At 35.5% G+C, this 19,374-nt stretch overlaps 2 protein-coding genes across 2 annotated transcripts; one reads left to right on the top strand and one right to left on the bottom strand.

The window, feature by feature from the left end:
• Positions 1–4,636: 4,636 nt before the first annotated feature.
• Positions 4,637–5,783, top strand: LOC114712334 (uncharacterized). The gene is made up of 4 exons (XM_028896854.1): positions 4,637–4,959; positions 5,120–5,201; positions 5,299–5,388; positions 5,487–5,783. Exons 1-4 carry the CDS (start codon positions 4,718–4,720, stop codon positions 5,781–5,783), a joined length of 711 nt encoding a protein of 236 aa, XP_028752687.1. The 5' UTR covers positions 4,637–4,717.
• A 1,656-nt stretch (positions 5,784–7,439) lies between these two features.
• On the bottom strand, positions 7,440–10,532 carry LOC114712324 (uncharacterized). The gene is made up of 3 exons (XM_028896845.1): positions 10,335–10,532; positions 9,489–9,860; positions 7,440–9,399 (listed from the first exon to the last, which is right to left on the bottom strand). Exons 2-3 carry the CDS (start codon positions 9,845–9,847, stop codon positions 7,440–7,442), a joined length of 2,319 nt encoding a protein of 772 aa, XP_028752678.1. The 5' UTR covers positions 9,848–9,860; positions 10,335–10,532.
• Between the last annotated feature and the right edge of the window lie 8,842 nt (positions 10,533–19,374).

Here is a 19,374-nt window from a genome sequence, read left to right as displayed (position 1 = left end):
ATTTATACTATTTCTATCTGTTTTGCAACTCCCATAAATGGAATATCTGTGTTCATAGCAACTAATCATGAATATGTTAAGATAAATGATACTCAACAATGACTGATTTTTTTGTCTAACAAAAAACTCTTCCAACATATAAAAGAGGTGATTGTTGTTGTGTGTTTATTTGAATTTTTGGATTTACTATATTGCTATCAATAAAATTCTTACCTGATTGCAGAAACGTCCTGAGTAGAAGATTGATGTCATTATCCCCAAAATCAAGTAGCACCTTCTAACGTTGTTTTGTTGTCATATTCCCTAATTTCCTTTTATAATTTTTTTCATATGTATTTCAGATTTAGATAAATGGTATATCTAAAATGTGGTAGTAGTGTCTACTCACCTAGTCTCCTCCGTGTACAATTTTTTTCTTTTCTTTTTTTTTTTCCTTACATATGATGTACTATGATATATTTCCTTTTGGGTTATGGGTTAAGGGAGTGTTTGAATAGAAATGAAATCTTAATTTTAAAAGTGATTTTACAATATACGAAATAAATATTTGGAGGAGTTTGTCTCGATTTGTAAAAAAATGCTTTTGAGAAGCACTTTTATAGCTTCCCAAACACCCCATAAATCGATGAAAATATATCAAAAATTCATCAAACATCGTAAACTTTTTTGGGTTCAAATTTACCAATTTAAATTTAAAAAGAGCTCAAGTATGCCAGTGCCATTAAACTTAACTTGCCTCCTTTTTTTTTTTTTTTGGTTGTGGAACCCATGATTTTTTTAATAAAAGTATCAAAATACCCCCAATTAAAATAAAAAGTTAAGAATAAAGAATACTTATGAACTTATATATCAAAAGTTCATCAAACACCATATAATTTTAATGAAAGTATCCAAATAACCTGAATCTAGAAGGGCTATTGTATTAGAGTGTGTTAGATATTATTAATCATAATAAATTTTTATAATTAAAATAACTTGTGTAAAAAAAGTTTAACTTCAACAATAAGTTATTTATATCCCCAATCTTTTTTTAAGTAGATATTATAAGTATCTTTTGAAAATAAGTTGTTTGTATCATCGGCATATAGAGTTGTGTGTTTATCTTCCCATTTATATTATCAAATCTAATAGTTTACTTAATTTTTTTCACGTCACTTTTGATAGTGGGACCCACGCTATTTTTAGTGAAAATAATAAAATACCCCCAGTTAATTTAAAAAAAAGAAAAGAAAAGAAACTAACATCTCCCTCTAAACTGTCAATGGTTTGTTCAGTTCATTTGTCTTTCAAGAAAAAAGTCTATCCTCTTATAAAATGGATTAGATTCTTGGGAAAATGACAGATAAAGAAGGCTGAAATAATAAAATGCCAGAATGGGAAGCTAAGCAAATGTAACACCAGATAGGGAAGTGTTGCTTGATTTGGGATTATGCAAATGTTGCACAATTACGAAACAACCCCTGTCAGTCAGCGTTTGAAAGTGGAGAGAGAGAAGGCGCGCGCGAACACTCGTGCACTGACCGTCGTGCTTCCTGGTTTCTCGCTTCCACCATCCCCATTGTTGCCCTAAAAACGCCGGCAAGCTGGACAGTTGAGGACCCCGAAATAGTGTGTGCGTAAGAGAGCAGAGGAGTTGGAAGTGGAAGGGCGTGCTGTTCGAAGGGCGAACGTGGTCGCGTCTGACTGATTGTGTGGAAAGACGAAGGTTGGCGCACGGTGATTCACCATTGCAGTTAACAAGCATCAACAGCATTTCAGTGAGGTAAGTTCAGGCATTTAAGTTTCGTGCTGTGGTCGACGTTTCTAGGTGAGTCTGGGAAGTAATGATCGGGCAATATTTAGATATGACGCGATGAAGTTTGTGAATGACAGGAATGGCGATTAAGGGTTTATGCTGAGTCGCTGTGGCAAGCTATTCTGTTTTAAATAACGTAGTTGATAACTGGAAAAATGGGTTTTGAAATCAGTAGGAAAATTGTCTGATTGACTGGAAAAATTATATGAACAACTGGAAATGACAATAACATACTGGTAAATGACTATGATCGAACCTAAAATGACCATATTCATAGTAATGACCTTACTGTCTGAATGAGTGGAAAGATTATATGAATAAACTGGAAATGACAATACCAAACTGGTAAATGACTATGAAGGAACTTGAAATGACCATATTCATACTAATGACCTTACTGTCAGACTGTAATGGCCATGTTGGTAATGACAATGAATTAAGTGGAAATGACCATATTCATAGTAATGACCTAACTGTTAGTCTGTAATGGGCATATTGGTAATGACAATAAGTTAACTGGAAACGACCATATTCATACCAGCATCCTTACTGTCACTCTGTAATGGCCATATTGTAAATGACAATGAATTAATTGGAAATGACCATATTCATAGTACTGACCTAACTGTTAGTCTGTAATGGGCATATTGGTAATGACAATAAATTAACTGGAAACGACCATATTCATACCGGCATCCTTACTGTCACTCTGTAATGGCCATATTATAAATGACAATGAATTAATTGGAAATGACCATATTCATAGTACTGACCTAACTGTTAGTCTGTAATGGGCATATTGGTAATGACAATAAATTAACTGGAAACGACCATATTCATACCAGCATCCTTACTGTCACTCTGTAATGGCCATATTGTAAATGACAATGAATTAATTGGAAATGACCATAACGAATCTGGAAAGAACTAGATGTGTAGTATATGTATTAAAATTATGATTTAATGATGGTACCTTGATGACTTTACAGAACTATACGAGATGGTGTTGGAAGAAGGGGAAGGGTCCACAAGCAAAGGAGTCCACAGTGGGCTTGTGTTGTTCAGAAGGGAGTATATGGCAAAACGAGGTGAGAAGTGTAAAAACGCAAGAGAAGAAAAAATTGAAGTGGGGAAGGCATGGAGGGCCCTGAGTGAAGAAGAGAAAGATAGGTATAATGAGAGGGCAAGGAAAACGAAGCCACAGAAAGGTGAGAAGAAGAAGTATGATGTTCCCTTGTACGCCCGGTGCTCATTGCCCGGATTTCTATCATTGGCTGAATATGTGAAGAAGAACAGGCGGTTGAGGCAGAAAGTTCAGAGGATGGGATTTGGGAACTTGCTTAATGTGAATGTGAAGCAACTTCCACGTGATCTACTTGTGTCATTGTTGAGATGCTATGACCCACCAACGCATTTTTTGACCATTAGAGGGCAAGGGCAGGCAATTGAGGCAAAAGATGCGCATGAGTTTCTAGGTGTACCTGACAGTGGGGAGGAAGTGAAATCTGATGTTAGTGAGGATGACCCGGAATACAAGAGGTTGAAGGACACTTATTGGAAGGTTCCATTTACCCAGATACTGAAGAGGATATTATCTGGGGAAGAAAGCGACAATTTTGAGTTCCTATTTATGCTTTATACAGTTGGAGCTTTTCTATGTCCTGGGTCAAGCACAACTGTACATATACGTTTGTTGAAAGTGATGCGTCACACGATGAATGGGTTTGGGAAATATGATTGGTCAACGTACATAATCAAGAACCTGTGGAAGGAAATGGGAGACTTTGTGAAGATGACAAAGAAGAAGAAGAAAGGAACCTGCAATGTTGGAGGGTGTCTTTATTTGCTGCTGGTAAGTCAATATTTTTCTTATGGTTCACTATATTTTTGTCTTTTGTTATTGTTGCAGAAGTGTGACCTATCTTTATTTGGTTTTGCAGCTGTATTTTGTTGAGCGTTTCCCGCTGGGATTGTCTGTTGACCGGGGTTCAACAAGCGCCATTGAATATTGGACCGAGGAGAAGATAAAGGAGAGGGTGGAGAAAGAGAGAGGCAGCAGCATGGGAATATTGCATGGAAGCAGTGGCAGCGAGGTATACTCAGCAGGACATGAGGACAGTCCAATTTTGCAGTCTTTAGATCCGGTATGTGGGAACTTAGAAAATATACGTGACCTGAGTTTAAGTCAGTCTATTAGCAAGGTTGATACTTGAGATGACAAGACTTTATTTAGAAATGACCAGTGAGATACTGGCATTTGATAACAGTGAACAATTTTTTTGATATCTTCATTTACTGTGTATGCAGGCATTGAAGGAGTTGAGGGCTCGTTTTGTGAAGAAGCTTGAAGAAAGCCAGAGGACGTTAATGAAGGCTCTTGATGATGAGCTACTCAAACTGCAGATTGGATTGAACGCCAAAGTTAAGGGGATGGGGAATGAGAATGCCACTGCTAAAGAAGGGGTTGAAACAGTTGGTGATGCAGCTGGTAACGATGCTGAAGAAGCTGATGATGTTGACCGAGTGGTGGAGGAGATTGCAAGAGAGGTTGCAGCGGGAAGTGCAGATGAGGAACTTGATGAGGATGAAACCAGCAAAGGAGATGATGAGAAGGATGAGGATGAGGATGAGGATGAAGAACAACATGACCTTCATGACAGGGAAGTCAGTGATGATTACATGGTTGAGGAGGTGGAAGAAGAGGGTGACCGTGATGGTCATGGAGGTGATGATGACGACGATGAGGATGAGGAGGAAGATGACCATGATGACAGGGAAGGAGGTCATGTGGTTGATGAGGAGGAAGATGACCATGATGACATGGAAGTCAGTCATGATTATGTGGTTGAGGAGGCCGAAGATGATGATAAGGAGGTTCGGGATTCAGATGATGAGGGTGAGGAAGCTACACATGTACTGACAATGACCCCTACCAATGTTCCTTTGCTGTTGGATCGAGAATGGGTGAGCAGTGACAGTGGGGAGGAAGGAGGGCCTGAAAAATCGATTGACCTTAGGAGGTCAACAAGGGCAAAGAGTTCCACAATTAAATCTCCGTGGATAGAATTCAAGGCAGCTCCGAGGACGAAGAGGCCAAAGGAGGAAAGGGACATCTTTTTCACTTTAATATCCCGTAGACCCAAGGGAGAGGAAGAGGGGAATATGTAAGTATATCCGTAGCTAGTGTTTTGTTTTTAAATGACACAGTGTGCCCTGACAATGACAGCAATAGGATTGAAAATGACAATAACATACATGGGAATGACAGGTATTGATGTCCCCAACACCATACTTTCTGTCACTGACATCTGACAATGTTTGCAGGACTGTCATCAAAATGTTTGATGAAGATATAGACCGACAACAGCTGTTTTCCCTGGGTGGAGTGAACAGAGTAAATAACAGGGTATTTTAGAATGCTCTGTCCCTGCACCCACGATTATGTTTGATAATGTTTGGTGAGATTATTGTACCAGAATGACGTTTTCACTTGTGTTCTGTAGGTGCTTAATTTGGTGTGCAAGGCAGTGATGGAGGACATGAAGGCAGAGTTGGGGCCAGGGAAGAGGCACATTTTCGATGTTGATTTCATGGTGAGGTTGCATAATTCCAAATGCAAATACCAATGACAGCAATTGAATTGAAAATGACTTGTTCTCTGTTAATGGATTAACAATTTCATGTCATGCAGAACATGATGGCACATGATCCAACCTGGAAAGCCCAAAAATATAAGAAGCTCTTTCTTCCTGAGTTCCTTGGCTACAACTTAGCTGAATGTGATTTCATAATTGGTCCTGCTCTTGTTGGCCAACACTGGTTTTGCGTTGCCATTCAGCCTAGCACATTGGATTTCCACGTAATAGACTCCATGAGGAACCATTTCGGAACCAAGGACAGAAAGCAGAAGAAGAAGGTTGTCATCAAAGACCCAGTGGAAATGGCTGTGGATGATTGTGTAAGAAAAAACTCATTATCTTTACCCTAGTTTTTGAACTTGGAAAATCATTAAACTTTCTATGTTGGTCCTGAATGTTGTTGCAGAGGATGAGGCTCAATATTATACTGGACTTGGTCAAGCCAGGATTGGTTGGGAAAAAGCCAATGTCTCCCATGATATTTGCAGAAGTTCCCCAGCAGAATAACCTGTCAGTTTTGTCAAATTCGATTTCTGTGGGGTAAATGCACATGTCAGATGTGTTAACTAACTGTGCTGATATTGTTGCGTCCACAGGAGGGATTGTGGGGTGCACTGCATGATGTGGCTGAGAAGATGGGAACCTGGTGTGACCCTTACCTACACAGAGGAAGAAGTTGCTGGCTTTCGTCGTGACCTGACATGGTGGTTGGTCAATCATGAACAGAATGAAAAACGTGACGAGGCATTGGCCCTTATTCGACGACCACAACCAACCAAGAGCACAAAGTCCAAGAAAAGGCGTCGGTCTTAGGTGTCTCGATGTTAGGGTCATAATTCACTTGTCCTCTGTTAGATTGCTGTATGTAATGTGCATTGTAGGCTGACCAAAAATTTACTGTGTATTGTTATGGTTAACAGAGATTGGTGTCCATAAATGTATGATAGTTGAGAACCATGATGCCAATTTATTCCCCAGTGACATGAATGAATCTGGTTTTAACCACACAAAAACAGATGATGACAACAACCCCATTGGACATGTGCTATTGGTTTTCATTTTTTGTTCAGGTCACTAAATTTTACTTCAATATATCCTGTTGGTATCCAACAGAAAATGATACGAAGTGAAGCGAATATGACAGCGATAATGATAAATTTTTTTCTACACGGCTGTCAGCTTATGCTGATAGCATCACTGCCAATGACCAGAAAATTTAAAAATGACACCATGTGAAGCGAATATGACAGCCATAATGAGAAGGATAACCTGGTCTGATTTTACAACATCAGTTCAACACAGCTGTCAGCTTATGCTGATAGCATCACTGCCAATGACCAGAACAAATTTAAAAATGACACCATGTGAAGCGAATATGACAGCGATAATGACAAGGATAACCTGGTCTGATTTTACAACATCAGTTCAACACGGCTGTCAGCTTATGCTGATAGCATCACTGCCAATGACCAGAACAAATTTAAAAATGACACCATGTGAAGCGAATATGATAGCGATAATGACAAGGATAACCTGGTCTGATTTTACAACATCAGTTCAACACGGCTGTCATCTTATGCTGATAGCATCACTGCCAATGACCAGAACAAATTTAAAAATGACACCATGTGAAGCAAATATGACAGCCATAATGACAAGGATAACCTGGTCTGATTTTACAACATCAGTTCAACACGCTGTCAGCTTATGCTGATAGCATCACTGCCAATGACCAGAACAAATTTAAAAATGACAACAAGTAATGCGCCATTAACAAAAGCTAACATCCCCATAACAGTAACTTCCTTTCATGTATTCAACAAGTGGACATTAAGATACTAGCCACACTTAATGCTCCGTTATCACTGAAATTTCTATCAGCTTACTTACAAAAAAATGTCTCCACCTAGCTCCTAACTACAACCCCAGTCCCAAAAAAGTTGACAAGGGCGGAGCATACAACTATGTACACCAAAAAATGACCCATCCCCACTGTACTCGAAACTTCATGATGGGTTAGGATTTCTGCAATTCCTCCTTGTGTGTCTAGGCTGGTGGCATCTTCCACAGTGGTATATCCGTTTGTTCTGGAACTGTGATTCATCCCTGTTTACTTTTGGCCTTCCTGGTGGTCGGGATGTCATGGGAGGTAGCAAGAAAACTTGCTCACTGACATTTTCTATTCTATAGTAGTCATTTGGGTGAGGCATGTCTGTTGTTACCACAGGAATCATACTGCGAGCATAGATCTTTTCTTGTGATGACTTTTTATAGCAATTATCAATATAATCATAAACATTGCCGTGCACAATCTTGATGGCAGCACAAGCATGGGAACAAGGGATCCCCGTCATTTGCCAAGATCTGCAACTGCATTGGTGTAGTCCAAGATCAACCCGATGGTCTCCACGTGATGTTGTCACCTTCACTCTTCCCCCACCATAATTTTCAGCATACATATGGTCAGACCCAGCCACCATATCCAGCACCTTACTCTCTATATTTGGACCAACGCAATTCTTCCATTTGGTCATACCCACATAGGAGGCATGCAGCTTTCTTGCAACTTTATCTCGGTGCTCATAGATCAATTGGGGTACAGTATGCTTTCTCTCATTCACCATCCATGCATTGAATGATTCTGCTATATTGGTTGTAATATTGTCCCATCTTTTATATGGGAACCTACTTTTAGCCCACCTATCTACATCCCCATGATGAATAAGCCAATCAAATAGCCTTGGAGAAAAGGATCTCATGTCATCCATTGCTGCCTCAAATTTCTCATCCGTCCTTGCGTATGCAATTTTATCCAATAAATATAGTGCATCCTCCTTTGATCGGCCATTTGTCCTTGTTTGCCCCTTATTCATTTTCATAACTTCTGAACTAAAATTCTCCTTGATGTGTCTATAACAAAAGGCATGCCTTTGACCCCCAAAGATTGATGCCACTCCTCCGATGATAGCATTGTGTCGATCTGATACAATCGTTACTTCCACAGAACCCAGGATTTTTTTTATCATATAGAAAAACCACGTCCAGTCATCTAGTGTTTCTCCCTTCACAATTGCAATTGCAAATGGCAGCAGCTCGTTATCTGCATCATAAGCTGAAGCTGACAACATTGTCCCCTTGTATGGTCCGCTTAAGTGAGTTCCATCAACATACATAATATGCCTCGCGCCACCCAAGAAACCCTCAATGCATGCCCCGTAGGCAATGAAAACACGCTCAAACCGGTTCCCAATAGCAGTCCATTCAGCCACTGATTTTTCATCTGTTTCCTTTATCCTTTCGCATAGCCATGGTATGAGCATGTATGATTGTTCAGGCCTGCCATATATGTCTTCCAGTGACTTCTCTCTTGCTCTATAAGCCTGTTTATATGTTAGATCAATCCCATACTCTCGTTTCAACCTCTTCCTTATCTCAGAAGTGCGCTTGTCTGCATGATCCCTCATCTCATCAATTATTATTGATGAGTTCAAACTAGCTCTTCCACTATGCATCACGTCCAAGCTATCTTGGGCAGAATGAACATGCCGGTTTATAAATGTCGTCACTCGTAGCACATCACAACTCTTCCCCACATGATTTGCACATAGCTTCCATGGACAACCCTCAACTTTACACCTTATCGACATGAATTCCTTGCTATTCCTCATATACTTGGCCACAAACTTGTTTGCAAGTGCAAACTTGTATACAGACACCCGAAATACATCTGCACTAGGAAAACGTTGGCCCACTCCTGTTAAAAGTCCCCTCCATTCCGCATGAACCATCTCACTACCATCCGTATCTTCAGCTCCGATAGATTTATCCACATTAGGGGGCCCACTTATTTCATCATTGTCACATTCACGAGCATTTTCTTCACTGAGCCAGCCATAATCACAACACAAACTAATGGGAGACGCATCCAGTTCCGTTTGCTGTGACATGCCCATGAATCTCTCTGTTCTGCATTCATAATGACAAGACTCGTTAACACAAATGACAAGAAGAAATTCATAAATGACAACAAATAGTTAGGACAAACTTCCACTTACATTTCTACATTGTCCCTTGGTTGGGGACCCACTTGTCTTTTTTCGGCGACATACACATGACCGCTGTTCCCATTGTATTGAAAGAGGTTATACATTTCAGCATTGTCATGAAGGTCAATCAATGTCTTCTCATCAAAGGCCACTGTGTACTTAATGTCATAATTTCTTCCATCGCCACCAATCCACTCAGATATCATTAGCCTCAATTCATCAAGTGTCAGCCCATCCTTAATGCTTCTTAACCTCACGCCACCTCCATTATATCTCACTTCACCTTCACCATTTGTCACAAATTTCCCCCCCACATGAAAATAACAGAACAGCTCCTTCCCACAAGATGACCCAGCTTCGAAATTCATTTATCTTCATTACCTGCACTGATAACATAACAGAAGTCGAATGATTATATGACTTAATACCATCATCATCAACTTACACGACCAACTTAGGGTTTGACACATTCATGCTTATAATTTGCAACAAAACAATCATTTCTTTCCTGTCCACACTAATGCTTCATTTTCTCAGAATCAATCCACTCCATTATTCGAATCTCCCTCCAACATTGTCCATTTATCTGACACTAATCACTCTAACTCACTTGTGACGCCATCAAACCCCTCTCCCTCAGTTTTTTCCTTCCCTCGTGCATTCACCCTCTGATCACCGTCCTTCCCCCCACACTTTCTATATACCCACGCCGTCTCCATGCTTCGCCACCCTCTCCACCTCAAAACCATCCCCACATCGACGACATTGCCATCCAACGGGAAGAGAAAAATCAACCGGCGCATAAAGGAGAGGGACAAAAGACACAGGCGAACAATATAGTCACTGGATACTAACCTCGCTTCCGTCGTTCAGTTGTTGCTTCGCGCGTTCATGCTCCCACGTTCGTGGTCCCTCCCAACTTTTTCCTCTAGCTCCCGCCACAACTTGCACACTTCCACCGGTCACTTTTTCGGTTTGCATATGAGGGGCTGTTTCGTAATTGTGCAACATTTGCATAATCCCAAATCAGGCAACACTTCCCTATCTGGTAATACATTTGCTTAGCTTCCCATTCTGGCATTTTATTATTTCAGCCTTCTTTATCTGTCATTTTCCCTAGATTCTTTATTTTAATCAAACTTTAGAGCATCCTCATATAATTTTTTTAAGATTGAATTATAATTTTTTAAATTGATAAAATCTAAAAAATAAATAAATACTAGTCAAAGGATTAAAATGTAAATATTTATTTTATTGACTTTATTTAATAATTCTGTAAAGTTAAAACACTTCGGAATAAGTAATAACGATATTAAAATATAAAACACGATAAGTTATAAAAATATTTAATTATTATGTATAATATTTATGTTATTAAAATATTTTTACCCATACCAATCAATATAATAACTATAACAATTAGCTGATTTTTATCAAAAAAAAAATTGGCTGATCAAGAAAAAAAATTATTAAGAAACGTTAATAATCTTTTCTAATTATAAATAGTGGGAATATAAAAATTTATTATAATTAATAATTTCTAACACACTCTAATGTAATAGCCCTTCGAAATTGAATGTATTTTAGTATTTTCATTAAAAAATCATATGGTGTTTGGTGAACTTTTAATATAAGTTCATGGGTGTTTTTTATCCTTAATTTTTTTAATTGGGTGTATTTTGGTTTTCTTCTTTAAAAAATCGTGGGCCCCACAACAAAAAATAGATGTTAGTTAATTTTAACAGCATTGACATTATGAGCTCTTTTTAAATTTGTATTGGTATATTTGAACCCAAAAAAAATTCAAGGAATGAATAAACTTTTGGTATTTTTTTTTTGGGTATTTTTGACCTTTAATCCTTTTATTTTCTGTTTGAAATGTTTTGCCATCCAAATCATAAAAAAAGAGCTAAGTTTTCAGTTTTGGGTTTCAAATCAAGAATTTTAATTTGAAGTTTATTACCTTTTTGATGAGATCTTTGCCTATATACTTTCTCTTGCTTTTATGAACTAATTTATGGACTATTTCTATATGTTTTACACTTCTGAATTTATGATAACTAATCATGAATATCTTGATATAAATTATGCTTAACAGTTGCTGACATTTTAGTCCAACGAATAACTCATCGAATACGTAAATGAGATAATGATTGTTGTGCGTTTATTTGGGTTGGATTTACTATCTTGATATTAGTAAAATTCTTGATTGCATAATCGTCTTAAGTGAAAGGTCGGTATCATTTTTCCCAAATACGAGCAGCACCTTCCAAGGTTGTTTTGTTGTCATATTCCCTAATTTATTTTCAAATTTATTTTCATATAGTATGTCTAAAATGCGGTATCACAGCTTGCTTGCTAATTCTCTTTTGTTCACAATTTTTATATATGATGCATTATAGATATATTTTTATTTTTTTATTTTTAAAAAATTTCACTATCAAAATCATTAAAACGGAGCTAAGTTTTCAGTGTGGAGTTTCAAATCAAGAATTTCAATTTGAAATTTATTGCCTTTTGATGAGATCTTTGCTCATATATTGTTTTTCTTGCTTTTATGAACTAATTTATGGACTATTTTTATTTGTTTTGCAACTCTTATGAATAGTTGAGTTCATGACGACTAATCATAAATATGTTGAGGTAAATTATGCTCAACAATAGCTAATTTTTTGTCTAATGAAGAACTCATTTGATATGTAAAAGAGTGATTAGTGTTGTGCGTTTATTTGAATTGCATTTATTATCTTGATGTTAATGAAGTTTTTACTTAATTGTAGAAGTGCCCTGAGTGGAAGGTTGATGTTATTATCCCCAAAAGTGAGTAATTGGCACCTTCTAAGGTTGCTTTGCTATTATACTCTCTAATTTTCTCTCAGAATTAATCTCCAAAATATGAGATTGTGAATTTAGATTTTCTAATTATTTTTTAGATTTTGGTGGTTTGATTTTAAAATTTGAATTTGTCTCTTTAAGATCCAATGGCGACTTAGGTACAGTATTATGATCTTAAGTAATTATAGTGCTGATAAACTTCATCAGTAATTAAAATTTTACCATCACTTATTGACATGTAATGACTGTTTTTAGATCCTGCAATATACAACCAGGGCTCACTTTAGCTCACTTTCTCATAATCAAAAATTGAAATTAGTAACTCTATTCATCCACTTCATAAACATAGCAACAAAACAATCAGATCCCCTGCTCCAAAGTTGTTTGTTTACCCATTTGCCTAAAATTGGACTGATTACGTGTAAGACACAGCATATGCATCTAGCTAATGATGCGCCTAAACCAAAAATGCCATGAGATTCTTGCCCTTTTTTTTTTTTTTTTTTTTTTAAATATTCATCCGAGACGAACCCTTGGAGTCACTAGCTTATTTTGTTGGGACATAGCCGATGTTATGATGCTTATGGTTTGCCCAGATGGCGTTTGTTTTGTTATTGCCCCTTTTCTAAAAGGGGTATTTTAGTCTTTTAGTATTTAAAGGCATACAGATGAATAAAATTTTATCCAGGATTCTTGTAATCCAATTTTATTTCATTATCAATTTTCATTTTAATTATAATTTCTTTTATAAAAAAAAAACCCCATTGTAACCTCACTACTTACTAACTAGAATTAACCATGATAGAAAGAAATAAAACTAGTAAACATATCCTATCATGGTTATTTAGAACTGATCACATCACAAAAGGACTAACCATGATAAGAAAAGCATTCAATCTCAATTAAGGTTATCATAGTTAGAAAAAGAATAACTTATATCTGTAATCATAGCTAACAAGGTTATAAAACGACACGCCTCAATAAATTATAGTAGCAGTTCAGATTTGATTATATAGTTAATACTAACAACAACTAAACTCATGAAAATTGCTATTATCACATTGTGGATCCACAAGAATTCAATCACATACAATCTAAGGGCCTCAGGCCCACTACCAGCACCCTAATCCAACGTCTAGACAAAATAAATCAAAGATAGAAGATATAATACGTTCATTAAGTCAAACGATATAAAAAATATAAGAAGGAAAAAATAAGTTCCAAATGAATGCAGTCTTAATGCGTGGTAATATACGAAAAGATTACATAAAATAAGGTCCAGAAGCTTTACATTGTCAGCTACAACTATTAAGACTCAGAAGTCTTCCTCGAAGATCCTGCTAACGTATTGTTTCCCAAAAATAGTAAAGCAACGGGAGTGAGACAATGTCTCAGTAACTAAATCCCTACTTATCACACACCTTAGCATGGGCTAGTGAGGTGTCAGGTGGGATACACAGAGTTAATAATAGTTGATAGACATTGTTTAACATTTAAACTCATAATGATCATATAAGACAAATATTTTCACTAATCTCATGCAATTGATACATTTCAAAAGAAATAACATACTTATCATTTATTTAAAAGATATAAATATCAATGAACATCCTATGTCATATGCAATCCCTGAACCCAAATCCATCCTTATATCCTCCTTATTTCTGCCACCTGGACCCATGAGCTAAGTTCTGGACCCATGAGCTAAGTTTTTCCCATTTGACTAGCAACTCTAACAAGCTCACCACACAAGTGATGTGGACCAACCAAAAACTACAGAGCACTTGGTGGACCATGGATCCCTCCTCGAAGAACTAGTGGGGTATCACAGTCCCTCGAAGAATTAGTGGGACAATAATAGCGGCCAACCATAGAGCTCCGTACAGAGACCAATACTATGTGGCGAGTATATGAATCTCAATAACTCCAATTATCTCCTTTTCCCACCCAAAATAGATGCACAGGGTTCAAAATGACATATTTATATGCATAATCAACCGAATTTCATAATAACACATCATAATCATGATCACTAATTTCTTGCAATACAAACTATGCCAATCTTTTTTAAAATAACATCCCACAAGATAGTTCATACAAAACATAATATACTTTTATAAAATTAGTTATAAAGCCGCTCACCAACTTCATACTAGAGCATGTAACAGATAGAAATTTAGTTACCTGGTCATAGCTAACAGTCAAATACAACCAAAGTCTAACCTCGAAAATACCACAATAGAGTTTATATCTACAAGCAAAATTAAAATGTTATCTCTATAGTATTAGAGTAGACTACTCACAAGATTCTAACCTCTAATTCCTCCTCTAAAAGCTTTAATTTTTACTCATAATTCTGGTCTAAAAGACCTTTTTTTAAGGTTTGGAATGAAAATATATATAATTTAGACTCGATTCCTAAATTTTTCTTGCTAAGTATCCTTTAATTATTAGATTATATTATTAGAATCATCAAATTCATAACGTAAATAGACAAATCGTAATTTATAACTTTTATTCTTCTTCGAATGACTTAAATAAATAGATTTAATATGAGCCAGGTTATTCTCACTACAGAAGTTAAACCCTTAATCGACTGTTGAATTTAATTTCCTATCTATCATGATACTATCCTCCAAATTATAGCTTAATCTAACGGTGAACGAACTTTAAAATGCTAATTTACTATTTAGGACTCTATCTGCTAAATATATAAAAAAAGTTAAAAACGTATCTAATAATTTGTAACTCGAAGATCAAAATGTCGATCTAACCATTGAAATTAATGATTTGTATGTTCCAAATGGGTTGACCAAATTTCAGTCCGATCCAACGGTTAAGAAACTCAAAACTAGCACTTTTCTGATACTATCTCAGATATATGTGAAAATTATTTTCTCACTTCAAACTCTACCCACTATCTCCTATATATAAGTTCCTCAAACTCCTTCACTCTAAAGATTAGTCGATGTGGGACTTCTATACCATGGTATAATTTTCTAGAATATCATCCACACACACATTCACACACACACACACACTCACACACAAAAACATTATTAAAATAATAATAATAATTTGCCTATATCGAAATTTTTTGTTAACTTAATACTAAAATATATTTATTTATAAATATAATTAAATACTAGATAAAAATAAGGATGTTACACCCATCATACCCGAGAGCCTTGTGGATTTTTCTGTTATGAATATAATTTACATGTATTTAGCTTTTTATTTCTTGAATCAAATACAGGTCAAGCCCAATGTTTAGTTTTTTTGGTTTGTAGTCTTCTTCCTTTAAATATAATTTACTTGTAAATTGATATTTAAATATCATTTTATTTTTAAAATTTTTAAAACTAAATTAGTAAAAGTTGATATAGGATGCTGAATTGAGATTAATATCTTTATAGGAGAAAACTGATAAGTAACTTATGTATTCTGTTATTTATATTTAAAAAGGTTAATATAAATTTTGGTCCCTTAAATTTGGGTCCATTTTGGTATTGGTCCCTGAAATTTAAAATCCATAGTATTGGTCCCTCAAATTGTATCCGTTTCTGGTCATTGATCCCTGGTAACTTTAGGCCGCCAAAATCGTCTGAGTTGGCACTAACTCCGTTATATTGATGATGTGCACATAGAAGTTGGCATGTGCGTGGATCTTATATGGAAAAAAGAAAAAAAAATAGATAAATGGACACTTTAAAATGTAGTACAGATGTAAGAGAAATAAGTTACCTGAAGAAATTGACACATTAGCGGTTGAGAAAGAAAAGGGGAAGGGGTTAGGTACTTAGGGTTGAAGAGAAGGCCATCGGTGACAACAAGAAAGATCCGATACCCATAGATAAGGTGATTGAGGAGAAAGATCCGACAAACAAATTTAAGATCAGATGAAGCCAACAAAGATCCGTCAATTTTAGGGAAGGGTGATTGGTATTTGGTAAGTTGTTGGTATAAGTTTTTAATTTTTTGCAGCACCTTTCCTATCCCATCTTCTACTTATCTTCAACATCTCTCCATTAAAATTACCTTTCTTTGAACTGTTTTTTTTAATATATATTAGAGAATTGGTTTTCTCAAACATATATTTGAGAACTGATCTTCTCAAATACATATCCAAGAACTAATTTTTGGTCTTCTTGAATATATATTCAAGAACTAGTCCTCTTTGTTGTTCTCAAGGTCCCAGACATTGAGTTCGTTTTACTCCCTCGCTCTCCACTACTTTCACAACTCTCACTTCTCTCTTTCTCCCCATCCATTTTTAACTTGCAGAGTAAAACAATAATTTAAAACAAAACACATGAACCAGTGCAACCTAGCACATAAAGAATCAACGCCATTCCAATCGATTATGCATAAAATAGAGCAACATTGTCAACGAAGCAAAAAACCCAGCCATATTGATTCACAATAACACAGTCAAAGCTCAAAGCAATGGGTTAATGCTCCAAAATACAACCAAATGAAATAACAATTTATCTAATCATCATACCAATGTCTTTCCATTCAAGAAATGAGAACAAAGCATACTTGAACACATAGCACGCAAGAACGACAACATCAAACGACTTAATAGGTAAAGATCAAATGTACCACACCTCTCAAATATACATCGATTGAACAAAAAATTAACAAAAACAAACATGCAGAGCTCACCAAAACACTATCATGGCTTTAACAAGCATAACTCGGCGAAAATCAACTTTTGTTTTCTCACATTGCACAAGTTATTACTAGAACGCATTAACATATACGATAGATTCTCACTTTTCAACCAGCAAAACTCGCTAAAATTACAGTTACTGTTTCTTACCTTGACTACTGTCGATAAATCACATTCCTCTGGTGATGGACACGTCATAGTTCTTCGGCAAGTGTGGGTCCACTTCACTATTGACCTAACCCTTTTTCCCCTTTCTTTTCTCGAGTTCTTGCTCTTTTTTATTGCTTTGTTCATGTGTTTTCTTTTCAACTCAGCATTTTTTCCTCCATTGTTTATATGTATATGTCAGCAATCCACATTATCAAACTATTTTCCACCTTATTCTTTTTAAGTCAGATGCCACATCATAGGTTAACAGAGTTGATGCCAACTCAGACGATTTTGACAGCCTAAAGCTATCAGGGACCAATGGCCAAAAAGGGATACAATTTGAGGGACCAATACAATGGGTTTTAAATTTTAGAGACCAATATCAAAATGGGCCCAAATTTGAAGAATCAAAATTTATATTAATCCTAAATATAAGTCGTATTATTCATGTTGTATATTGATATCCTCACCTCGTTATTTGCATTCATCCCTTGCGGTGGGAAGGGGGGACTACTCAAATTCTCTTTTTGTATTATTTTTAAGGTATTTTTTAATGGTTTTTTTTATTATATTTGATTTACATAAAACCTCAATTAGTAAAATGCTTGAATTACCCCATCACTGACATTAACAGTGCATCTTAAATTTATAACAAAGTGACCTATAAATATATATTCAACAAATTATTTAACAAAATAAGATAAATTCAAATGGTTACGTTATTTAAAATTTAAAAAGGTCACATATATTTATTATGCTACATGTAACATTGGGCGAAAGAAGTTAATCACGTAACAAGTAAATTTAAATAGTTAAAAAAAAAATTAAATGATTACTTGACTAGATAAAAAATAAAAACTGCAAACTCTTGTCAGACAAAAATCAATAAATAAGTTAATTTTTAAATTTTATATAAGGTTTTAAATTGATTTCTTAACTTTAAAAAGTATATTTTAAATCCTTTAATCCCAAAATCTTCAGTTTTAAATAATTTTTTTAATAATCATAATTATTTTAAAATTTAAACTTAATATATTAGTATTTAAAATTTTTTATCAGTATTTAATATCTCAATATTATTTTTTGTTAATAATTTTAGAGCTAAAGAGCTAAAAATATATTTTTTAAAATTAAAAGATTATACTAAAATCTTGCATAAAATTAAAAGACTAATAATATGCTTTGGCTTAAAAGTAAATATAGGATAATAATAATCAGGATTTAAATGATTATTTGCCCAAGAAAAACATTCAAATGATTATGGACAGCATTTTCAGAATAAAAGCAATGGAATAAAATTAAAGATTTATGATTTCATTTCCTTTTTTATTGTAAAATCTTAATCTTAATCAGTAGTTTATGGTCTATTTCTATATGTTTTACAACTCTTGAATTTATGATAACTAATCATGAATATGTTGATATAAATTATAGGGCTGTTCACGGGATGGATCGGGACCGGGACAGGCCCGTCCCAGTTCTGTCCCGGTGAACAATAACGGGACAGATTTTCTGTCCCGTGTCCCGGCCAGTCCCGGGGTTGTCCTGGTTCCGGTTGAGACGAGACGGATCCGGGACGGGATCGGGACGTCCCGAAATTTTTTTTAAAATTTTTAAAAAAAAATCTGATTTTTTTAATTATATTTTTTGAGCTTAAATCTTATAAAAACATCTTTTTATTTTCTTTTTTATTTGTTTGGCCACTTTTAAACAAAATCTCAAAATATTACATATAATAGTCATTAAAAACTCTAAACAAAAGCTTTTAACACAATCAAAACTTGCTAAAAATTCTAATCATCAATAATCTCAAATCATTAACAAATATAAAAACTCTAAATAAATATATCCATAGTTCCATACAATAGTCTCAAATCTTAAAAAAATATGAAAAAAATGATATTATATAAATAGAATAAAAAATAAAAAATAAAAAAAGGAACCGGGACGGGACCGGGACGGGACGACCCCGTCTCGTGTCTCGTCCCGAAAAATTTCAGGACGGATTCATCCCGTCCCAATAAGACCGGGACCGGAACGGGCCGACCGGGACGGATCGGCCTTGAACACCCCTAATAAATTATGCTCAACAGTTGCTGACATTTTAGTCCAACGAATGATTTATCAAATATGTAAATGAAGTAACGATTGTTGTGCATTTATTTGGGTTGGATTTACTATCTTGATATTAGTAAAATTCTTACTTGATTGCAGAATCATCTTGAGTGAAAGGTT

The sequence above is a fragment of the Neltuma alba genome, unplaced genomic scaffold (assembly GCF_004799145.2).
Source record: "Neltuma alba isolate B1F8T4 unplaced genomic scaffold, ASM479914v2 tig00001827_pilon, whole genome shotgun sequence".
NCBI lineage: Eukaryota > Viridiplantae > Streptophyta > Magnoliopsida > Fabales > Fabaceae > Neltuma > Neltuma alba.
The sequence above is the reverse complement of the archived record's forward strand: the minus strand, read 5'-3'. Positions and strand labels throughout refer to the sequence as shown.